Raw genomic sequence first — 26,712 nt, forward strand, 5'->3', positions numbered from 1 at the left:
GGATACAAAAACAAGACCCCTATATATGCTGTCTACAAGAGATCCACCTCGAAACAAGGGACACACACAGACTGAAAGTGAAGGGCTGGAAAAAGATATTTCATGCAAATAGATACCAAAAGAAAGCAGGAGTAGCAATACTCATATCAGATAAAATAGACTTTAAACAAAGGTGGTGAAAAGAGGCAAAGATGGACACTACATAATGATCAAAGGATCCATCCAAGAAGAAGATACAACAATTATAAATATATATGCACCCAACATAGGAGCACCACAATATGTAAGGCAAATGCTAACAAGTATGAAAGGGGAAATTAGCAATAACACAATAATAGTGGGAGACTTTAATACCCCACTCACACCTATGGACAGATCAACTAAAAAGAAAATTAACAAGGAAACACAAACTTTAAATGATACAATAGACCAGTTAGACCTAATTGATATCTATAGGTCATTTCACCCCAAAACGATGAATTTCACCTTTTTCTCAAGTGCACATGGAATCTTCTCCAGAATAGATCACATCCTGGGCCATAAATCTAGTCTTAGTAAATTCAAAAAAGTTGAAATCATTCCAAGCATCTTTTCTGACCACAATGCATTAAGATTAGATGTCAATTACAGGAGAAAAACTATTAAAAACTCCAACATATGGAGGCTGAACAACACACTCCTGAATGACCAACAAATCACACAAGAAGTCAAAAAAGAAATCAAAATATGCATAGAAATGAACGAAAATGAAAACACAACAACCCCAAATCTATGGGACACGGTAAAAGCAGTGCTAAGGGGAAGATTCACCTCTTGAAGTGAGCAATACAGGCTCACCTCGAGAAACAAGAAAAAAGTCAAATAAATAACCTAACTTTACACCTAAAGCAACTAGAAAAGGAAGAAATGAAGAACCCCAGTGTTATTAGAAGGAAAGAAATCTTAAAAATTAGGGCAGAAATAAATGCAGAAGAAACAAAAGAGACCATAGCAAAAAATCAACAAAGCCAAAAGCTGGTTCTTTGAGAAGATAAATAAAATTGACAAGCCATTAGCCAGACTCATCAAGAAACAAAGGGAGAAGAATCAAATCAACAAAATTAGAAATGAAAACGGAGAGATCACAAGAGGCAACACAGAAATACAAAGGATCATAAGAGACTATTATCAGCAACTGGACAACTTGGAAGAAATGGAAAAATTTTTAGAAAAGTACGACTTCCCAAAACTGAACCAGGAAGAAACAGAAAATCTCAACAGACCCATCATAAGCACAGAAATTGAAACTGTAATCAGAAATCTTCCAGCAAACAAAAGCCCAGGACCAGATGGCTTCACAGCTGAATTCTACCAAAAATTTAGAGAAGAGCTAACACCTATCCTACTCAAACTCTTCCAGAAAATTGCAGAAGAAGGTAAACTTCCAAACTCATTCTACAAGGCCACCATCACCCTAATACCAAAACCTGACAAAGATGCTACCAAAAAAGAAAACAACAGGCCAATATCACTGATGAACATAGATGCAAAAATCCTTAACAAAATCCTAGCAAGCAGAATCCAACAACATATTAAAAAGATCATACATCATGACCAAGTGGGCTTTATCCCAGGGATGCAAGGATTCTTCAATATCCACAAATCCATCAGTGTAATACACCACATAAACAAATTGAAAGATAAAAACCATATGATTATTTCAATAGACGCAGAGAAAGCCTTTGACAAAATTCAACATCCATTTATGATAAAAACCCTCCAAAAAGCAGGAATAGAAGGAATATACCTCAACATAATAAAAGCTATATATTGCAAAACCACGGTAAACATTATCCTAAATGGTGAAAAACTGAAAGCATTTCCCCTAAAATCAGGAACAAGACAAGGGTGCCCACTCTCACCACTACTATTCAACATAGTTTTGGAAGTTTTGGCCACAGCAATCAGAGCAGAATAAGAAATAAAAGGAATCCAGATTGGAAAAGAAGAAGTAAAACTCTCACTGTTTGCAGATGACATGATCCTCTACATAGAAAACCCTAAAGACTCCACCAGAAAATTACTAGAGCTAATCAACAAATACAGTGAAGTTGCAGGATATAAAATGAACACACAGAAATCCCTTGCATTCCTATATACTAACAACGAGAAAACGAGAAAAGAAAGAGAAATTAAGGAAACAATTCCATTCACCATCGCAATGAAAAGAATAAAATACTTAGGAATATATCCACCTAAAGAAACAAAAGACCTATATATAGAAAACTATAAAACACTGCTGAAAGAAATCAAAGAGGACACAAATAGATGGAGAAATATACCGTGTTCATGGATCGGAAGAATCAATATAGTGAAAATGAGTATACTACCCAAAGCAATCTATAGATTCAACGCAATCCCTATCAAGCTTCCAATGGTATTCTTCAGAGAACTAGAAGAAATAATTTCACAATTTGTATGGAAATACAAAAAACCTCGAATAGCCAAAGCAATCTTGAAAAAGAAGAATGGAGCTGGAGGAATCAACCTGCCTGAATTCAGGCTCTACTACAAAGCCACAGTCATCAAGACAGTATGGTACTGGCACAAGGACAGAAATATAGATCAATGGAACAAAATAGAAAGCCCAGAGATAAATCCATGCACCTATGGACACCTTACATTTGACAAAGGAGGCAAGAATATACAATGGAGAAAAGACAATCTCTTTAACAAGTGGTGCTGGGAAAACTGGTCAACCACGTGTAAAAGAATGAAACTAGAACACTTTCTAACACCACACACAAAAATAAACTCAAAATGGATTAAAGATCTAAACGTAAGACCAGAAACTATAAAATTCCTAGAGGAAAACATAGGCAAAATACTCTCTGACATAAACCACAGCAGGATCCTCTATGATCCACCTCCCAGAATATTGGAAATTAAAGCAAAAATAAACAAATGGGACCTAATTAAAATTAAAAGCTTTTGCACAACAAAGGAAACTATAAGCAAGGTGAAAAGACAGCCTTTGGAATGGGAGAAAATAATAGCAAACGAAGCAACAGACAAAGAATTAATCTCAAAAATACACAAGCAACTCCTGAAGCTCAATTCCAGAAAAATAAACGACCCAATCAAAAAGTGGGCCAAAGAACTAAACAGACACTTCTTCAAAGAAGACATACAGATAGCTAACAAACACGTGAAAAGATGATCAACATCACTCATTATCAGAGAAATGCAAATCAAAACCACAATGAGGTACCATATCATGCCCGTCAGAATGGCTGCTATCCAAAAGACTACAAGCAATAAATGCTGGAGAGGATGTGGAGAAAAGGGAACCCTCTTACACTGTTGGTGGGAATGCAAACTAGTACAGCCACTATGAAGAACAGTGTGGAGATTCCTCAAAAAACTGGAAATAGAACTGCCATATGATCCAGCAATCCCACTGCTGGGCATACACACTGAGGAAAGCAGACTTGAAAGAGACACATGTACCTCAATGTTCATCACAGCACTGTTTATAATAGCCAGGACATGGAAGCAGCCTAGATGCCCATTAGCAGATGAATGGATAAGGAAGCCATGGTACATATACACAATGGAATATTACTCAGCCATTAAAAAGAATACATTTGAATAAGTTCTAATGAGGTGGATGAAACTGGAGCCTATTATACAGAGTGAAGTAAGCCAGAAAGAAAAACACCAATACTGTATACTAACACATATATATGATATTTAGTCAACTGGTAATGATAACCCTGTATGCGAGACATCAAAAGAGACACAGATAAATAGAACAGTGTTATGGACTCTATGGGAGAGGGTGAGGGCGGGATGATATGGGAGAATGGCATGGAAGCATGTAAATTATCATATGTGAAATGAATCGCCAGTCCAGGTTCAACGCATGATACAGGGTGCTCGGGGCTGGTGCACCGGGATGACCCGGAGGGATGGGATGGGGAGGGAGGTGGAAGGGGGGTTCTGGAAGGGGAAAACATGTACACCCATCATAGTGGATTCATGTCAATGTATGGCAAAACAAATACAATATTGTAAAGTTAAAAAATAGAAAAGAAACTAATTTAAAAATATATATATATATATAAGCAACAAGGGATATATTGTATAGCACAGGGAATTAGAGCTATTATCTTTTAATAACTTTTAGTGGAATATAATCTGTAAACATATTTAATCATTATATTTTATACATGAAACTAATATAATAATATAAATCAACTGAATTTCAATTTAAAAAGTAAATCTGAATGACACTTGATTGGAATTACACTCTATAAATCAATTTGAAGAAATTCAATGTACTTTCTCTTACTATCAGGGGACTTGTCTTTCAGGCTCAGTATTTATTAGGCTAATTCAGTTTCTATTGTTTAAAACTAAAGAACCAAATCTATATAATTTATTTGTGTGTTTTATATAGTACTTAGCAAAAATATATACACTTGAAGAGACAATACTGATAATGAAAGTGACACTTTAGAGCTTTTATCAACTTTGTTTCTCATCATTAAAGTGTGCATGCTCAGTTGCTCAATAGTATTTGAGTCTTTACGACCCTATGGACTGTAGCCTGCCAGGCTTCTCTGTCCATGGGATTCTCCAGGCAAGAATACTGTTGTGTTGCCATGTCTTCCCTCCAGGGGATCTTCCTGACCCAAGGATCAAATCATTAAAGGAAAATTATGAATAATCAAAATTATTAAAGATTATTTCTGCAATCTGAGAACATTTTCTATATTATTATCTATTTATAAAATTAAGATTGGCTAATTTATGATTATTTAATATTGCTATTTATCATTACCATTACTGAATATCATGGGCCAATGATTAATGATACTGATACTATTTTTAACTTTAAGCATAGAATACTTGAAAATTAAAATTGTTCAACATGTTATATGCCTTCCTCAAAATTCTGGCACTAGTAGTAAAGAACCCACCTGCCAGTACAGGAGACATAAGAGACCCGGGTTCGATCCCGAGATCAGGAAGATCCTCTGGGGGAGGAATGGCAACCCACACTAGTATTCTTGCCTGGAGAATCCCAGAGACAGAGGACCCTGGTGGGCTATGGTCCATGGGGTTGCAAAGAGTTGGACACAACCAAAGTGACTTAGCACAACACAACACATGTGTTATATGCCTTTCTCAAAATTCTATAATTAAATATCAACTTAACTCAGGTGAAACTAATGATTCAATTTGGAACCATTATTAGTGTAAATAATACATTCATTCATTTGCTCATTCATTCAACATGTTTTAATTTGAGATTACACTTAATGCACTGTACTAGATGTTACATATAAAATAACAGTAAGAAACACCTTTATTCAAGAATAAGAAAAATAAATTCAAGAATAATGGTATTGTAATACTCACTTTCCCTTCATCTCTTGGACTATCACTTAAATGCACAACTGGACCTGGATGAGTCTTTGTGGATCTGTTAAATCAATTCAAGAGAGTCACTTTAAAAAAACATTAAAACACTTTACCATTAGAGACTGAAACAAAGGAATTAAGATTACAGTGAAATACACTCCCAATATTCTGGAGCTTAGCATAAACTAATTTGAGCTCTTGGTTGTTTTTCTTTAAGACTATTTTTCTTTTCCCTACTAACTCTATTAAAGTAGGTCTATTTTTAAACATCTGGTTTAAGAACACTGATCCACATAACAATGGCATTCTTCATTATCTTATATGCTTATCTGTGTGTTGCTAGATCTGGTTCTCTGAAAATCTAAGAATGAAGTTTTACTTATACAGACAAAAGGACTTATATGACCACAAGGGTGATGCTATAAACCTGTTTCAACTAAGCTGCAAAGTACATATCAAGTTTAAAATTTCCTTTGACAAGAAATTTCTGATTTTGCTTCTAAGGGATAGTACAGGGACTCCTTTGATCTACAAATAGACTTTTGCCAGTCATAGCTATCTTACAAAAATCTGAGAAATTGGGGAAACCTACCTCACTGGTTATGTCTCATTTATCTGGTTAACTAGGGTAATCAATAATAGCCTAAGAGCATATTGTTAAAAAGATCTTTGCTCTACTAATCTGACTTTTAATTCATCCTATTCCAATATCTGGCATGTTTTTTATGTTTCCTACCTTAACTGAAACCACCGTTGAGTATGATTATATCATGATTAAATATGACATGAACTGATATGACATAGATTATTGCTTACTTTTCCACATCCTGTCTTCAATGACCTAATTGTGCCAGATTAACCCTATTATAAGTATACTTGACATAGTTGTAATTTATTTCTTAGGCACACATGAAAACCATCAAATATTCTGCACAAAACAAGAAAATATAAATTTTAGAAATTCTTTGGAGTCATACAAAAGTGACAAATTATGTAACTTCAAGTTCCCCAGATACAACTCCCTAGAATAACTCAAAGAATTATTAATAAATACATATTTATTACATATCTTATCAGTGGTTTTGGCCTAAATTTTTTCACTTAAAAATGGAGATGATAGCAGTGAACCTACTGAATAATAGTGAGGATTAGAATATACATACAGCACTTAATGTAATACCAAAACATAGTACTCAATAAATAGTATGTATTAAGTTTGTTGTAAATCATTGGAAGAATTAGATACTAGAGTTACTATTTGCATTCTAGGATATGTTCAGGAAGAAAAGGCTTCATAAAAAGTTTATATAGTTTTTTGCAGTTCTTCTAAATTTATATGTAATATATCATTCACATACAAATGCACTGCTTTATTACAGTATAAAGGCCTCTGATAAAAGACAATGTCCTTCAATTATCTTTTGGTAACTAATAATATCCAATAAACCAAAATTCCTATGTCTCTTGGGTTTGATTGGAACAACAAACACCGAAGTGTACCCCATGATAAACTAGTGAATATATAAGGTGTTTCACATAGAGTGTTCTATATCGAAAAACGTTTGGGAAACCCTGAATTAAAGTTAAATATTTTGCTTTTCTTTTACAGAACTTCTTAGAGTCATGATATGAAAATCAACACTGCAAATCTTCTGACCATACGCAAGTTAGACCATATGCAAGACTAACTTATCAGACTCTATAAAACATTTAAGTTTAGAAAAAAATCTAGAGTTAAACTTCAGTTATTTGTAATAACTTTTTAAGGCTATAGAAGAGAGTTTTTTTAATTGTAAAAAATAAAAGAACCCTGAAAGTTAGGAGATAATGAAAGTTAAAATCATTTCTATACATGACTATTAACATTTTGATGTATTTTTTTCTGACTTTTTCCACCAACACTGAATTTTCAAAAACTACCAAGCATTCTTTGCAAAAATTATGGCCATTAGAAACTACTTTAAAAAGCAATTCTGTACTATGGATTCTGTAAATCTCATAGAAATTACTTTAGATAGAATTATCAATGAACTTAAATTCATGGGACAGTCATCTAAACAATGCCCAGTAATTCTAAAATCCCTATTTATTTCTCTTCCTCTCATTCATCACAATGGCTTCTTGATAGTTTCCTTTGTGGACTTCCTCTTCCCATATCTTAAATACTGGTATTCATTTGTATTTTGTTCTAGACTGAAATGTATTCCCATATTATATATGATCATGAATTCAAGAGACCACAGGAGCCAGATAGGTATTGCAAATGAGTTCAATAGGCTGAATAAGAACTGTGCCTAACTGGAGAGCACACTGAATGTGAATGTGTCAGTCGTGTCCGACTCTCTGAGATCCCACAGACTGAAGCCCACCAGGATCCTCCGTCCATGGGATTCTCCATGCAAGAATACTGGAATGGATTGCCATGCCCTTCTCCAGGGGATCTTTCCAACCCAGGGATTGAACCTGAGTCTCCTGCATTGCAGGAAGATTCTTAACCTCGTGAGCCACCAGGGAAGCCCATATGTGAATAACACATTACCCACCTACAAAAGGAAAGTCATTAGTCTCAGTTGATTGCTGACTGCCATGCAAGAATACTGGACTGGGATTGTTTCATTAGGAATTTTTTTCATGAAAAGCTGGAAATTCAAATTTTCATCTCTATTCTACCAGTTCTTAAATACTGGAAACTAATAATTCAGAATATACTTAAATTCTTTGATGGGCAAACAAAACATACCCATGAGTCAAAACTGATTCATTGTCTACAAGTTTGGTATCTCATTTATATACATTCTCCATGTACAATCTCATATATTCTCATAGTTTCAGTGTCTATGTAAATTCTGATGTCATTAGGTTCAGAATATACATATAGAATATTCTGATATATTCCATATATCCCACACCCTTCCATTCTCCCATAATACAAATTCCATTTGAATAACTTAAAAACACACACAACTCAACCTACCTAAAATTGAGCTCATTATTTTACTCCCAACCTACTTAATCTCCTTTCTTTCACTAAATGACACCCTTGTCTACATAGTTACTCAAGCCAAATACTCACTCAACTCTCTATTATTCTTACATCTTCCCACAAGACCCAAGTATTGCCTCTTCTGTCTTCTAACTATTTCTTTAATATGTCAGCTTATCTTCACTCCTAAATCTTCCATAATTTTTGCTAAGAATACAGTCTTTTCTCTTTTCAATGATTTCTCCATACCTGCATTCAGAGTAGACTTTTTAAGTGCAAGTTTGGTCAAGTCCATTTTTCGCTTAAAACCCTTCAAAACCTGGCTCCTGACCTTAGATAAAGTCTAAATGCTCAAATTGGCTTACAAGACTTTCATACTATGTATCTTTATTATCTTCTCAGCTTTATCTCTTGCCATCCTTTCTCCTAGCCATTCCCAACTAACTAAAATCCTTAAAATTTCTGTGCATGGAACAAAATCTCTCTCACACTCTATTCTTTAACATTTCTGTTTCCTCTTCTCGGAAACCCTCTCCCCCAATTTATTCTCCACTCATCTAACTGAGACTCATCCTTCAGATCTCATGGATGTAACTTCCTTCACTGATACTTCTCTGAGACCTCACATGTATATTAGGTATTCTTCCTACAAAATTTGCAACATTATATTTCCAATATAGTGTAATTGCCTTTTTACTTAATCTCACCTTTATTACACTGGAATCTGCAAGAAGAGAGAAATTATGTCTCCCTAGTTTATACTGGTTTCTAGGAGCTAGCATATCATAGTGCTCAGAAAATATATTTGAAGACTGTAAGCCTTACATTTATTATTTAGTTCTGAATTTCATGCTCAAATTTTTAATCACATGTAGAAAAAATAGGTCCTTTTTTTTTTTTTGAAGCTGGGACTGCTCTGCAGAAACACCTGTCTCTGTGCTATAACTTGGAATATTTTTCCAATTAAATTTTTTTAATGTCATTTTGTTATACTACTGTTTTATAAAGACATTATTATAAAGACTATTTTCTATGGACATTGTTTCTACAGACATCACAAAAATGGCCTCCAGTTTCCAAATAACTAACATATACACTATGGGAACATGAACAATTTATAATTATGAGAACTGCCTACAATTACAATTGGGAGACTTCACTGAAAATACAAACAAGCTAAAAAGACAAACAATGAATGAAAAGTATTTCAAGAATTATTTCCATTAAAATAGAAATAATCTCACATCTTAAAGATAATTCTGCATTTCTCACACTTAAAATGTCCTGTTAAAATTTGTATAAAGTTCTAATTATAAAATGACTCTTCTTAATTAAATGCATATATTATTACTATCCCAAACTCTTAGTACACATTACTAAGTGGTTTGCATTTCCTAAAGTATCTCAAGAGGTAGAGAGCAATTAAAAGACTGTTCTAGAAAGTTGGAAGTTGGGCTTTAAAATTATATCTATCTCAGTGGGACTATATTACCATGGAACACACTTTTGGAAATCTGGTCTAAATAAAGCAATAAACAGTCAGGAGATTAAGGTGGCTACTGATAATTTCTTGAGGATATTTCAAGGTTATTTTCAGAGGTACATACAACTCCATAAAACACTCTATTTATATAAATGGGAGATTCTATTCAGAATCACATATGTAAGATATTATGAAAAATAAAAATGCCTTATTTTATTTCTTTAATTTCTCCTAGTTTTATCCTCCTTTATAATATACATTTTAAAATCTTCATTAGTTCAGAAAATATGAAGTATATAGACTATGTAAATACATATAGGGTATAAGTCATAGTTCAGGTAGTATTAATCTGAATGATGAAAAGGATTTGTTAAGTAAATGAATATAGAAATAACACTGCCAGAGTGGTGAAATATTTGAACTGTTTACAAAAAAAACTTCTTAATTACTTTAGCAGCATTGAACTGAACACAAATCTATTATATTTGTTACTAATAGCAACTTTGTATAAAATCTCTATCTCTCAGGTTTACTTGTGTCTATCAGTATCCCAAAACATTATGAAAACAAATATTAAGCTCAGCGTTATATAATGCTTTTATAGATTTAAGATTATGGGGGAGATGCCTTTCCCAAATAGCTGAAAAAATACTTTTTGAGAGACACATAACTGTCTATAGAACAAATGTTTTCAAAAATATATACATAGACTATTAAAATATATATGAACAAAAAAGCTCATACCAATCATAATTATAAATGAAAGCTTTAAGTCAACAGCACTGTGTATCTATTTATCATACTAATTTTCACTAATGTCATTAGTTATTTAGTAGCCGCTCTGTGGAAAGCACCAAAATAAGACAAATATGAAAAAAAGAAAAAGAGCAACAAAGAATTCTGCCCTGAAGCTGTTCTTATTTTAATGAGGAAGAGTTACCATTACTTTTAAAAAAGACTCATTAGGACACAATACAAATGGATAATTTTAATAAGAATATAAGTACTAATATCCCCTCCCTATCAAGCAATATACATGTACACTGAAATATTGGGAATAGGGAATACTAGATTTATTATGAAGACCAAAGTCAAACTTCATGAAAATAGGCTGTTATAACCAGAGTTTTAGAGAAAAACCATTATATAACTTAGAATATGTATATGTAAGAGAAAGAATGAGTCAACCTCAAGTCAAATGTACCTTATTAAGGACCTGGTATGTACAGAGCATAAACATTTATTAAAGAAAAATAGTTTTGCCAATTCACACACTGACAAGGAGAATTGTTTGTATATATACTACAAAAGATGGCTTGAAATTCCATAAAGTTTCACATTTGAGGGATTTCACATTTTACATATGAAGAAACGTAAATAGTGCCAAAGTGAAAATGGTAATTGCCATCAGCCACATATCCAAAGAGCTGTATATGTCACAATGTGAAAGATACTGAACTGATTCTTCTTAGAACCCAGAAAAATATGTTACTGGGGCAAGCAAAGAATAACCTATCAGTATTTAAAAACATGTGAACTGATCATGATTATTTTTAAATTAAACCATATGTGGTAACAATCCTCTTGCCATTCCCACTGGAAGTGGCTATACTGACTATAAAGAAATGAGATGATTTTCATGTATACTTTTTAGAATAGGCCTTACTATTTTACCATAAAACTTGCATACATAATAGCCCTTAATTATTTATATTTGGAAAGGCTAATATTAGCATCTGTTAATACTACAATATCTATTTTTAGAAGACTTTGTAGTTTTCAATTATTTTAGATGAATTTTTCACTCAAATTCATCATAAACTTAGCTACTGATGCTTCAAATAACTCCGTAATTTTATATATATATATATATATATTTATGCATATATATATATATATACACCAGAGAAGGCAATGGCACCCTATTCCAGTACTCTTGCCTGGAAAATCCCATGGATGGAGGAGCCTGGTAGGCTGCAGTCCATGGGGTCGCTAAGAGTTGGACATGACTGAGCAACTTCACTTTCACTTTTCACTTTCATGCATTGGAGAAGGAAATGGCAACCCACTCCAGTGTTCTTGCCTGGAGAATCCCAGGGACAGTGGAGCCTGGTGGGCTGCCATCTGTGGGGTCGCACAGAGTCGGACATAACTGAGGTGACTTAGCAGTAGCATATATATACATACTATATAACTCTAAGAAATATTGAATCCAAATATAGTGGTATTCAAGTTCAAACTTACAGTTCAATTGCTTTGTTCCACATGATAACATATCCAGAAAGAATGAAAGATTCAATATTTACAATATGTGTATTTCCTCTTTCTGTTCCAACATAGAGCCATTTACTCTGGAAAGGTAGATGACAGTAAGTAATTCTGAAAGAAAGAAAATTACAATTAAAATATCTAAATTTTATATCTGGTCAGCATTAAATTTTCTTTACACTTTTTACAGTGATAGCTATATAAACAATAAAATTTACTGTATACTCAGTAGCATTTAATTATTAGCCATTTATAGGGTAAATGACAAGATTATGTCATTAAAAATAATAATGATAAAGCAACCACTATTAAATAAGTGTCTGAAATGGACACTGATATATATCATTTCTAATTCTGAAAATAGCACTCCAAGACATATATACAATTTTTCTTTACAAAGAGGAAACTGAGGTCAAGAATTTGTATTTCTACTTGCCTAGCACTGTCAGCTAATAAGTGGCAAAACTGGGATTCAAATTCATTACTGTCTGGTTGAAAAACTACTGCATTTCTACAAAGCTATGTGTGGATTTTTATAATAATGTCACTTGAAATAAAAATTAGGTATATATGAAACATAATTTTCAGAGTTCTCAGAGAAACTGTAGCTTTGTCTACATGAAGTGATAAATTACTTTTTTTTTTTCCTGATGCTTGGCATTTAAATAGTATAAAGAAAACTTGTAAGGTTAGAGATCCATTATACTATTTCTTTATTTTTCTGTTCTGCCTTTGTCTTCATAATGGGCTTTCTGACCAATTCTGGGACCTTGTTCCATAGCCAGAGCAACCATGACTCCGATATATGAAATCTGGGAATTTATTAGTCTTCTATTCACAGTATCATCACTTTTTCTAGTTTGGCCTATTTACGCTCCTTAACCACTTTTAAAGACATGGGGGCTAAGTTCACAGTTATCTTCTTGCCAGAACTTGTGTTTAAACCATAATATTTCCTAGAATTTATTTAGAAAAGGAGCTGGCAAACTGTTAGAAGAGAAAAACAGAATTCTGATGTCAAGCAGACAGACCACTATGAAAAAAAAAAGGAAAGTGAATGATAAATTCCAAGGACTTCATCTTGTACCTTTTTATGTAAGAGTGAACATGCAGCATCTCAAATTTATATTTTCAATCTGGTTCATTGACTTTCTCTACACCCTTGTGTGTGGGCATGCTCAGTCATGTCCAACTCTTTGCAAGCCCATGGGCTATATATAGCCTGCCAGGCTCCTCTGTCCATGGGATTTTCCAGGCAAGAATACCGGAGTGGGTTGCCATTTCCTACTCCAGGGGATCTTCCTGACCTAGGGATCAAACTCATGTGTCTTGTATCTCCCTGCATTGGCCAGGCAGGTTCTTTACAACTGTGTCAACTGGGAAGCCCAAACTTTGTCTATTCAAAAGTATTCTGCTGAAGGCACCTAGCACACTAAATTCAAAAACTAGAAGTCTTGTTATTACATACACATTTACAGAGTTAATTGATAATCTAATTAAAATATAACATATATGATATTAGACAATTTTGATGAAACCTAAAGTCCAGAAGTGCTGTTGCCAAATAAAGTTCTACAGGAAATAACTTAATAGTCATGTTTCTAGTCAATGAACAATCAATTTCCAATTTAATCTATGTAGAAAGAGGAAGCTCATTTTAAAAAGGATTTATGATCACCCTTTCTGAATAATCAATAATCAAATCCCTAACAATTATACAGTGGAAGTGACAGATTCAAGAGATTAGATCTGATAGACAGAGTACTTGAAGAACTATGGATGGAGGTTCAGGACATTGTACAGGAGGCAGTGAGCAAGACCATCCCCAAGAAAAAGAAATGCAAAAAGGCAAAATGGTTGTCTGAGGAGGCCTTTGAAATAGCTGAGAAAAGAAGAGAAGTGAAAGGCAAAGGAGAAAAGGAAAGATATACCCATTTGAATGCAGAGTTCCAAAGAATAGCAAGGAGAGATAAGAAAGCCTTCCTCAGTGATCAATGCAAAGAAATAGAGGAAAACAATAGAATGGGAAAGACTAGAGCTCTCTTCAAGAAAATTAGTGATAGCAAGGGAACACTTCATGAAAAGATGGGCACAATAAAGGACAGAAATGATATGGACCTAACAGAAGCAGAAGATATTAAGAAGAGGTGGCAAGAATACACAGAAGAACTGTAAAAAAAAATCTTCATGATTCAGATAACTACAATGGTGTGATCACTCACCTAGAGCCAGACATCCTGGAATGAAAAGTCAAGCGGGCCTTAGGAAGCATCATTACCAACAAAGCTAGTGGAGGTGATGGAATTCTAGTTGAGTTATTTCAAATTCTTAATGTTTCTGCTGTGAAAGTGCTGCACTCAATATGCCAGCAAATTTGGAAAACTCAGCAATGGCCAAAGGACTGGAAAAGGTGTTTTCATTCCAATTTCAAAGAAAGGCAATGCCAAAGAATGTTCAAACTACTACACACTTGCACTCATCTCACATGTTAGCAAAGCAATGCTCAGGCTTCGACATTACATGAACCATGAAATTCCATATGTTCAAGCTAGATTTAGAAAAGGCAGAAGAACCAGAGATCGAATTGCCAGCATCTGTTGAGTCATCAAAAAAGCAAGAGAATACCAGAAAAACATCTACTTCGGTTTTGTTGATTACACCAAAGTCTTTGACTGTGTAGGTCACAACAAACTGTGGAAAATTCTTCAAAAAAAGGGATTACCAGACCACCTTACCTGCCTCCTGGGAAATCTGTATGCAGGTCAAGAAGCAACAGTTAGAACCAGACATGGAATAACAGACTGGTTTCAAATTGGGAAAGGAGTACGTCAAGGCTGTATAGTGTCACACTGCTTATTTAACTTATATGGAGAGTACATCATGTGAAATGCTGGGCTGGATGAAGCACAAGCTGGAATCAAGATGGCCTGGAGAAATATCAATAACCTCAGATATGCAGATGATACCACCCTTATGGCAGAAAGCGAAGAGGAACTAAAGAACCTCTTGATGAAAGTGAAAGAAGAGAGTGAAAAAGCCAGCTTAAAACTCAACATTCAAAAAACTAGGATCATGGCATCTGGTCCCATCACTTCATGGCAAATAGATGGGGAAAAGGTGGAAACAGTGACAGACTTTATTTTTTTCAGCTCCAAAATCACTGCAGATAGTGACTGCAGCCATGAAATTAAAAGATGCTTACTCCTTGGAAGAAACACTATGACCAACCTAGACAGCATATTAAAAAGCAGAGATATTACGTTGCTGACAAAGTTCTGTCTAGTCAAAGCTATGGTTTTTCCAGTAGTCGTGTATGGATGTGAGAGTTGGACTATAAAGAAAGCTAAGTGCTGAAGAATTGATGCTTTTGAACCATGGTGTTAGAGAAGACTCTTGGAAGTCCCTTGTCTCCTTCACATTCCTAGGACTCCCTTGGAATGCAAGGAGATCAAACCAGTCAATCCTAAAGGAGATCAGTCCTGAATATTCATTGGAAGGACTGATGCTGAAGCTGAAACTCCAATACTTTGACCACCTGATGCGAAGAACTGACTCATTTGAAAAGACCCTGATGCTGGGAAAGATAGAAAGCAGGAGGAGAAGGGCACAACAGAGGATGAGATGGTTGGATGGCATCACCAACTTGACAGACATGAATTTGAGCAAGCTCCGGGAGTTGGTGATGGACAGGGAAGCTTGGCGTGTTGCAGTCCATAGGGTGCAAAGAGTTGGACATGACTGATCGACTGAACTGAACTTTCTGAACAAAGAGAGAGTAAAAAAAATACTAATCCCATTTAAGTAGACACAAATACAGGAGTCTTGGGTAGAAAAGGAGCTATCTTAAAGTTTATATAGTCATTTATATGGTTAAGGAGAAAAGTCTAAAAAAATGAGACCTGAAGCAAGTGGCAAAATTCCAATACAGACTTTACATTATGTACAAGAACAATGGAATACATGAAGAAGTTCCAAAGAGAATTATAAATATTGCTTGAACTACAGTACTGTATTCCTCATTCTAATTGATAAGAAACTAGACACTTTATGACAAAAGTGTTTCATCTTATGTCCAATGTCCAACTGATGAGTAGTTGTTAAACAAGTAAGAAAGGGTTCCAGAATTAATCTTAACCCAATAAAATCACTAATTTGAAAAGACATATGTACCCTTATGTTCACTGCCACATTACTGACAACAGCAAAGATATAGGAGCAACGTAAGTGCCCACCAATACATGAATGGATAAAGGAGATGTGATATATACACATACAATGGAAAATTACTCAGCTACAAAATGAGTAAAATCTTGCTATTTGTGACAATGTGGATGGATCTTTTGTTACGAGAAACAAGTCAGGCAGAAATACATCTATTATATGATTTCACTTAAATGTGGTATCTTAAAAACAAATCAAATGAACATAACAAAACAGAAACAGTTATAGACAGAGAACAAACAGGTCGTTGCTGGAAGAGGGAAGTGGGAAGATGAGTGAAACAGGTGAAGGAAGTTAAGAGGTACAAACTTCCAGCTACAAAATAAATCAGTCATAGGGATGAAACATACAGCATGGGAAATATAGTCAGTAATGTAATATCTTTGTATGGTGACAGTTGATAACTAAAATTATTGTGGTGATCATTATATATAGAAATACTGAATCACTGTTCACTCTTTATTGTACTAATCATTTCACAATGTATGTAAATAGTCATTACACTGCATACTTTAAGACAGTGCCATATGTCCATTTTATCACAGTAAAACTGCAAGAAAAAAAAAAGAAATTGAAATTTAAGGACAACCACTTGCAAAGAGCCAACTACACTTTCCTAAATAAAGCAGCTACTTAAGCTATAGCCAATTCAATAATTCCTTGATTTGCTTTCAGGTCTTATCTATAAATCCTTGCCCCTAGCTACCTGTGAGCACTCCTAATCACTTCTATTGGCACTGCCCAATTCAAATTGATTTTTGCTCAAATAAATTCTTAAATTAAAAAAAGAAAAAGTAACGTGATTTACTTAAGATGATGGACATAAGTGAAGGAGAATACATGATTATATTTGTGCTGTGTATTTGATACACTGGAGAAGGGAATGGCTACCCACTAGATAAGTGACTAATCAATAGTCTGACAGGACTTAACTTATTGTACTTAATAATAGCATTTTCATTGATAATTTATTTACTACCACCACCACCTGCAAGATGATTTTCTGTTTTATGTGAATCTTGAAAAAATAATATTGCTCCTAGATCCATATTTACTATCATTCTTTCATAGTAAATCACTTAAGACATCCTCAGTATTCCTTTCATTTATCCATGCATGCAGCCTTCACTGTACAATTCTTTATAAAAAGTCCTGTCTTGATTACAACATACTTATTCTTTTTCCTTTAAAAAAATATTAATAACATCCATCAACAGAGATAAAACAAGTAGACAAGTAAGAAAAATAAAAGTAAAATGTGTTAATTGCTATAAAGAGTTCAAAGGAAGGAGGAATTCATTCAATTATGAAATTAATTCAAGTATGAAATTAATTCTGGAGGAATTTCCAGAAATTAAGGAAAACTATGGTAGAAAAGTGTACAGTATATGGATTGGGCCATTAAAGATCAAAGGACTCTTTAATTTCACATATTTGTTACATAAGTATATTACATAAACAAAATACACACTTTTCAAGATTGAATAATATACAGATCTTTAAAAAATTTTTTGCTGCTCTTCACTTCTGACTTACTGTTATAACTTCTTAAACCATATATAAAAATAGATATAAATTCCTCATACTTATGGCTCTTATATACACAAAAATAAAAATAAATATGAATAAAACTAAAGTTAGAATTCAAATGACATTAATTTACATGAGTGAGAAATTTTTTTAAAAACAAAAAACCTCACAATATGGATGTGATTCTGTCTATACAGGTTGTTTTCAATTTGGTGAGTCTACACTTACTCTGTGCTTCTCTTTCACCACTTAGTACCTTTGAATTCTGTTCCACAGTACACCATCACATAATTTTATAATTATTTGGCATGAATACATGATACATAACCCATAACAATTAAAATGATACTACTTGGTGCCAACACAACCATGAAATGCAAATATAACTTCAAATATTAAATTGTATGACAGCATTTTTGCATAAAATAGTTTATTCAAATCATTCAGGATATTTCCATTAGTCTAACTCTAAAACAAAAATATTACAATCAGAAATTACTGTGGATAATTCACAACCCCAAAACTATGCCCATAGATCCTAGTTTGAGAAACACTATCAATACACAAACCAAAAATATACATTTAAAAAGAAAATGGCTTAAAATTATAGAAATTATGTTGTATAAAACAGTGGAAGATTTCAACTTCATAATGTTTTCCCCCTAAATTCTAATGTAGCTCAATTTTAGTCTTATTTTTTTAATCTACAGTGAAGCTGCTCATTCGTGTCTGACTCTTTGCAACCCCATGGACTGTACCCTATGAGGCTCCTCCGTCCATGGGATTTTCCAGGCAAGAGTACTGGAGTGGGTTGCCATTTCCTTCTCCAGGGAGTCTTCCCAACCCAGGGATCAAACCCAGGTCTCCCACATTGCAGGCAGACACTTTACCGTCTGAGCTACCAAGGAAGCTTTTAATCTATATTCCAGGTGAAACTTCTAGTATTAGGCATGATGACTCTGGCTCCTGTTCCTTCTAAAATATTTATAATCATTCTTTACAACCTGGTTATACTCAGAGTCAGGTTATGATTCTGCATATTAAAAACACAAATAACAGGGAATGACAATTCAGTAGTTCTGGAGTAATATCTAGGATTACTACTTTCAAACTCTTTCTGGGTGGCTTTGATGCACAATTATAGTTAAGAACCATGAAATTATAACAACTTTATATTTTTAGTATAGATAAATATCTCACTAAAATGCTTATCCCAGATTCCAGTCACACAAACTGACTCCATGGACCTGAGGAGAAACATATTACTCATATTTTAATAAATATTTTGCTATTCAACATGAAGCCGATAGACCAGCAGCATGGATGTCACCTGGAACTTAGTAGAAATTCAGAGTGTCAGGCACAACCCCAGAATTAGAAATGGCATTTTATAAAGACCCCCCCAGGTGAGTCACACACACATGAAAGTTTAGGAAGCACTCCTCTAGATGATTCTGATACAGATAATTCATGAATTACATTTTAAGAAATGTAGTTCTGTGGCTGAATGACTGCTGCTTACTAACTCTTCAAATTTTAGGATAATGAACCTAAACTACTAAGTTAGTAGTAGGAATGACACCTTGTAGAAGGGATAACGCTATGTAGTACCCCTGAAACAGCTAAAGATGGTTATAATAATGATGATAATAAAAACCCCAATAACAGGGAAAGAGATAGATAGGATTCTCTCAGCATCTGAAGCCAAAGGTTGATATTTAGGAGTTTTAGTTGAAAAACTAAAATCATATAAAAGCAAAAAATAAGGAATCAAAATTTGTTTAAGAAAAAAATAACTTTGGATAGCCTGTATCAAGCTAGAATTATAATACAAGAGATAAAACTAGTGAAAATTTAAATTTCATTGTCTTAATGGGCTTTAATTAACCAGACAGTAAAAAATTCACTGAATTTTATTGTTCATAATTAGTTGGAAAACAAATGGAAGTCAAATTTTAAAAATAAGTCAAATCTTTGCATTCCCATAGGGAATAATATGGTTTTTTTGCAAATGCAATTCTGAGAAGCTTATTCTCATTCTTCTACAGTGACAGAATTAACATTTTGTATCTAGAATATTTCAATTTCCAAATGAGAGAAGCAAGTTAGTGGAAGCCACATGGGGAGAGTGAGAATGAGTCACAGGTCTTCTGGTCAGGGCAATTAAAGTACAAGTATAATGGAAGCCATACTCCACCCCAGTAAGATGCCTCTCCCTATCTCAGGTGTTAGCTAAGGCCAACTAGGGAACCTGAACTTCTATTCTCACCAGTTAGCAATTAGAGGACACCTGCGCTTCTGCTGCTAGGCAATGTCAAAACTGCTGCTGCTGCTAAGTCGCTTCAGTCATGTCCGACTCTGTGCGACCCCATAGACGGCAGCCCACCAGGCTCCGCCGTCCCTGGGATTCTCCAGGCAAGAATACTGGAGTGGGTTGCCATTTCCTTCTCCAGTGCATGAAAGGGAAAAGTGAAAGTGAAGTCGCTCAGTCGTGTCCAACTCTTAGCGACCCCATGGACTGCAGCCTACCAGGCTCCTCCATCCACGGGATTTTCCAGGCAAGAGTACTGGAGTGGGGTGCCATTGCCTTCTCCGAATGTCAAAACAACCCACCCAAAATCAAAGGTTTAGACAAGGCCTAGGGTATCAGATTATTATATTGGAAATGTTCAGCTTGAAATAAAAAATCACACATAACAAATAAAAAGAAAAATTTCAACTGGAATGTATGAAAAATAGATACCAACATGAAGATGATACAGATGTTAGAATTTACTGATAAATATTTAATGAACGTATCATAAAAATGGAACAAACAATTATGAATAAAATAAAATGAAAAAAGTAGAAAGCATCAGCAAAGAAATGGGAGTATAAAGAAGAACCAAATACAAATCTCACCACTAAAAAGTACAATAAGGAAAATATTTTTATAAAAGAATATATTTAAACCTACAGATAAACTGAACAGCAGAATAGGAAACAGAAGAAAGAGTCAGGGAACTCAGATGTAAAGCATTTATCCAATCTGCAAAACAGAAAATAGCTGTTTAAAAAAAAAATCAGAGACTCAGAGACCTGTAGGACAAAAACAAAAGATCTAAAAATCATGTTATCAGTTTCCCAGAGGAAAAGGATAGGACTGAAAAAGTAGCTCAAAAATGTTTAGAACATTTCCAAAATTGGTAAAAGTCAAAACAAAGGATTCATAAAACTGAAAAGAAAAAAACCCCAAAAGGATAAACCCAAAGAAATAAAACCAAGACAGATCATAACTAAACATCTGAAAACTAAAAAAAGAAAAGAAAAAAATCTTGAAGGTGGCAAGAGACAAACAACGCTTTAACTACAGGGGGAACATTCCAATGATAGTAGATTTCTCATCAGAAAACAGGGAGCCAAAAGGAAGAAGAGCATTACTCAAGGGTTTAAAGAAAAAAACAGTCAACCCAGAATTCTATCTACACCAAATATATTTCTATTTTTATTAAAAATAAAGGAAAACAAAGAAATTGTCACTAAAAGATCAACTCAAAGAGAAAGGTTAAAGGGAATTTACTTAACAAAAATGAATGATAAAAAAGGACTATCTGAATATCAAGTGTAAACAAAAACAACAAAAAGTAAAAATATGAGTTAAGTATAATGTATTTTCATTCTCTTGAATTCCCTAAATTATGTTTGACAGTTGAAAAATATTTAATAACACAGTCTGATTTGGTTCTAACTAGAGAGGAGGAAAACTTATTATAAATGAGGGAAATAAAAAAGAAATGGTCTTTATACTTCTTTCAAACTGGGAAAACACAATAGCAAAAGACTGTGATAATTTGTTTACATATAATGAAGCACCTACAGCAACCTCTAAAGAAGTGAAGTGATACAAAGAGATACTAAAAAATAAAGATAAATCAAAATGAAATTCCGAAAAAAAATTACAAACAGAACAGCAAGAAAAAAAATGCCAAGTGAAAAATAGATTTTCTCCAACAAGCAGACTACAAAAAATAAAATGAGATATTAAAACCAAAGCCTTGACTAGACGGACAGTTGTTGGCAAAGTAATGTCTCTGCTTTTAAATATGCTATCTAGGTTGGTCATAACCTTCCTTCCAAGGAGTAAGCATCTTTTAATTTCATGGCTGCAATCACCATCAGCAGTGATTTTGGAGCCTCCAAAAATGAAGTCAGCCACTGTTTCCACTGTTTCCCCATCTATTTCCCATGAAGGGATGGGACCAGATGCCATGATCTTAGTTTTCTGAATGTTCAGCTTTACGCCAACTTTTTCACTCTCCTCTTTCACTTTCATCAAGAGGCTCTTTAGTTCTTCTTCACTTTCTGCCATAAGAGTGGTGTCATCTGCATATCTGAGGTTATTGATAGTTCTCCCAGCAATCTTGATTCCAGCTTGTGCTTCTTCCAGCCCAGCGTTTCTCATGATGTACTCTGCATATAAGTTAAATAAGCAAGGTGACAATATACAGCCTTGACATACTCCTTTTCCTATTTGGAACCAGTCTATTGTTCCATATCCAGTTTGAACTGTCGCTTCCTGACCTGCATACAGGTTTCTCAAGAGACAGGTCAGATGGTCTGGTATTCCCATCTCTTTCAGAATTTTCCACAGTTTCTTGTGATCCACACAGTCAAAGGCTTTGGCATACTCAATAAAGCAGAAATAGATGTTTTTCTGGAACTCTCTTGCTTTTTCGATGATCCATCGAATGTTGGCAATTTGATCTCTGGTTCCTCTGCCTTTTCTAAAACCAGGTTGAACATCTGGAAGTTCACGGTTCATGTATTGCTGAAGCCTGGCTTGGAGCATTTTGAGCATTACTTTACTAGCATGTGAGATGAGTGCAATTGTGCGGTAGTTTGAGCATTCTTTGGCATTGCCTTTCTTTGGGATTGGAATGAAAACTAACCTTTTCCAGTCCTGTGGCCACTGCTGAGTTTTCCAGATTTGCTGGCATATCGAGTGCAGCACTTTCACAACATCATCTTTCAGGATTTGAAATAGCTCAACTGGAATTCCATCACCTCCACTAGCTTTGTTCGTAGTGATGCTTTCTAAGGCCCAGCTGACTTCACATTCCAGGATGTCTGGCTCGAGGTGAATGACCACACCATCGTGATTATCTGGGTCATGAAGATCTTTTTTGTACAGTTCTTCTGTGTATTCTTGCCACCTCTTCTTAATATCTTCTGCTTCTTTTAGGTCCATACCATTTCTGTCCTTTATCGAGCCCATCTTTGCATGAAATGTTCCTTTGGTATCTCTAATTTTCTTGAAGAGATCTCTAGTCTTTCCCATTTTGTTGTTTTCCTCTATTTCGTTGCACTGATCACTGAGGAAGGCTTTCTTATCTCTCCTTGCTATTCTTTGGAACTCTGCATTCAGATAGGAATATCTTTCCTTTTCTTCTTTGCTTTTCGCTTCTCTTCTCTTCCCAGCTATCTGTAAGGCATCCTCAGACAGCCATTTTGCTTTTTTGCATTTCTTTTCCATGGGGATGGTCTCGATCCCTGTCTCCTGTACAACGTCATGAACCTCTGTCCATAGTTCATCAGGCATTCTGTCTATCAGATCGAGTCCCTTAAATCTATTTCTCACTTCCACTGTATAATCATAAGGGATCTGATTTAGGTCATACCTGAATGATCTAGTGGTTTTCCCTACTTTCTTCAATTTAAGTCTGAATTTGGCAATAAGCAGTTCATGATCTGAGCACAGTTATCTCTGGGTCTTGTTTTTGCTGACTGTATAGTTTCTCCATCTTTGGCTGCAAAGAATATAATAAATCTGATTTCAATGTTGACCATCTGGTGATGTCCATGTGTAGAGTCTTCTCTTGTGTTGTTGGAAGAGGGTGTTGGCTATGACCAGTGCGTTCTCTTGGCAAAACTCTATTAGCCTTTGCCCTGCTTCATTCTGTACTCCAAGGTCAAATTTGCCTGTTATGCCAGGTGTTTCCTGACTTCCTACTTTTGCATTCCAGTCCCCTATAATGAAAAGGACATCTTTTTTGGGTGTTAATTCTAAAAGGTCTTGTAGGTCTTCACAGAACCGTTCAAGTTCAGCTTCTCGGCGTTACTGGAAGGCCGAGAAGAGTTACTCCATATTCAAGGTCAGGAGGGGCCGCCGTGAGTAGATACCCATTGTCCAAGGTAAGGAGCAGTGGCTGCACTTTGCTGGAGCAGCCATGAAGAGATACCCCACGTCCAAGGTAAGAGAAACCCAAGTAAGACAGTAGGTGTTGCAAGAGGGCATCAGAGGGCAGACACACTGAAACTGTAATCACAGAAAACTAGTCAATCTGATCACACAGACCACAGCCTTGTCTATCTCAATGAAATTAAGCCATGCCGTGTGGGGCCACCCAAGACGGATGGGTCATGGTGTAGAGGTCTGACAGAATGTGGTCCCCTGGAGAAGGGAATGGCAAACCACTTCAGTATTCTTGCCTGAGAACCCCATGAACAGTATGAAAAGGCAAAAAGGTAGAATACTGAAAGATGAACTCCCCAGGTCGGTAGGTGCCCAATATGCTACTGGAGATCAGTGGAGAAATAACTCCAGAAAGAATGATGGGATGGAGCCAAAGCAAAAACTATACCCAGCTGTGGATGTGACTGGTGATAGAAACAAAATCTGATGCTGTAAAGAGAAATATTGCATAGGAACCTGGAATGTTAGGTCCATGAATCAAGGCAAACTGGTAGTGGTCAAACAGGAGATGGCAAGAGTGAACGTTGACATTCTAGCAATCAGCAAACTAAGATGGACTGGAATGGATGAATTTAACTCAGGTGACCATTATATCTACTACTGTGGGCAGGAATCCCTTAGAAGAAATGGAGTAGCTATCATGGTCAACAAGAGAGTCCGAAATGCAGTACTTGGACGCAATCTCAAAAACAACAGAATGATCTCTGTTCATTTCCAAGGCAAACCATTCAATATCATGGTGACATATACACACTACTATGTATAAAATTGATAACTAATGAGAACCTACTGTTTAGCAAAGGGAACTCTACTCAGTGCTTTGTGGTGACCTAAATGGGAAGGAAATCTAAAAAAGAAGGGATATATGTATACATATAACAGATTCACTTTGATGTACAGTAGAAACTAACACAACATTGGTAAAGCAACTATATTCCAGTAAAAATTAATAAAAAATATAGGCAATGCTTACAAAGTTCCCAATAATTAAATTTGTCCAAAATCTGTCAGCTTGCTTTTATATTGCTACTAGTTAAATACACCTCAATTGAGTTAATAAAATTATAATCGGAAATCATTTCTTCTCCACAAAATGGTTTTAAAAGGAACCAGAACATTTCCTTCAACAATCCAGTTGTAAGGGGAAAGAAGACTCATTCTGTTTATCTACACAAAATTGTAGAGCCAGATCTACTCAAAATATTGGCAAACAAAAAATGCTACAAGCAGAGAAAGAGATAAAATCAATATGGCAATACCTGAGTAGGTACTATTTTTAGTAGTAAAGATACAAGGAAACATATAACAACTGTTGACTGATCTTTCAGTTTTTCATATCATGAAATTTCTGCTACATTACTTATTTTAAAATTTAAGATAAAATAAACCAAAATTAGATCTAATATGAAGAAAGAAGTTCTATCTAGTTTTAGCAAATAGCTAAAATATAAATTTTCTCCACTCAAAAAAATACTGGATATAATGAAAACTTTCATTGATGATGAATTCTAAAATACTGTGGATATAATACACATGAATATTGCTCAGAATATTGAAGGTTAAGTAATATGCAAATGAGAAGAAAAAGTTCCAGGTAGTAAAAAGGAATGTATAGATGCCATTCTTTCTTCTCATCAAACCTATAAAAACACATTTACTTCATTAAGCTCTGCGTATATGGTGATGATTCCATATGAACTATAACCATTCAACATAATAAAATAAGTACTTTCTTGAGCTCTCAGCAGTGTCTGTCTCTATCATCTACCTACCTCAGTTGTAACTAGTACTCTCTAATTTGTGTAAATTTACATCTCAGAGATTTCTTTTTCTTTCATTAATATCAAATTTTCCTGTGCTAGCCCTTCGTAATCACTGCAAAAAGTCTGACTTCTTCCCAAATAATAAAAAAAAAAAATCAAATCATTTGATAGTTAAATAACAGAGATGGATAATAAAACACAAATTTTACTTCATCTTGAGATGGATTATCAGCTAAGTTGATGTCTGTGATATTCTAGCTCTGGTTGAAACAAACACTAGAAACATTAAAATTTGGTACAGTTACAAATAAAATCTAATAATTGTTCCATATCTGTTCATATAATTTTTTCCAATTATTGCTATGCTATGCTATGCTAAGTCGCTTCAGTCATGTCCGACTCTGTGCGACCCCATAGACGGCAGCTCACCAGGCTCCGCCGTCCCTAGGATTCTCCAGGCAAGAATACTGGAGTGGGTTGCCATTTCTTTCTCCAGTGCATGAAAGGGAAAAGTGAAAGTGAAGTCGCTCAGTCGTGTCCGACTCTTAGCGACCCCATATTTCACTCTAAAATGGAAGAATTTGAATTCTGATCAATTAATCATCTCTGAAAATGTTAATCTTGAATGTATAATGTTGCTCAACACTTAGTACCAGCAATTTTGGATGTCTAAAATCTCTGTCTCATATTTTTTAAGGTAAAAACAATATTTAAGCAAAAAAGTGAAAGTGTAAGAGGTAACTTCCAAGAACAAAAAGTGTAGAAATACATTCAGTATTTACTTGACTTTTAAATTTTAGGTCTGAATTTTCAGCACCTTGGC

General features: G+C 34.7%; 1 protein-coding gene across 7 annotated transcripts in view; it reads right to left on the reverse strand.

Annotated features, from left to right (window-relative positions):
* STXBP5L (syntaxin binding protein 5L) overlaps positions 1-26,712 on the reverse strand; it is a 379,816-nt gene that overhangs the window by 198,009 nt on the left and 155,095 nt on the right. For all 7 annotated transcript variants that reach the window (XM_081571857.1, XM_081571856.1, XM_081571861.1 and 4 more), the window contains 2 exons: positions 12,120-12,254; positions 5,407-5,470 (listed from right to left, as the gene is read on the reverse strand). In XM_081571857.1, the coding sequence (XP_081427983.1) occupies positions 5,407-5,470; positions 12,120-12,254 (199 nt within the window). The remainder of the gene's footprint in view (positions 1-5,406; positions 5,471-12,119; positions 12,255-26,712) is intronic.

Source organism: Giraffa tippelskirchi, chromosome 2 (assembly GCF_054371585.1).
Source record: "Giraffa tippelskirchi isolate mGirTip1 chromosome 2, T2T-mGirTip1v1.2.pri, whole genome shotgun sequence".
Taxonomy (NCBI): Eukaryota; Metazoa; Chordata; class Mammalia; order Artiodactyla; family Giraffidae; genus Giraffa; species Giraffa tippelskirchi.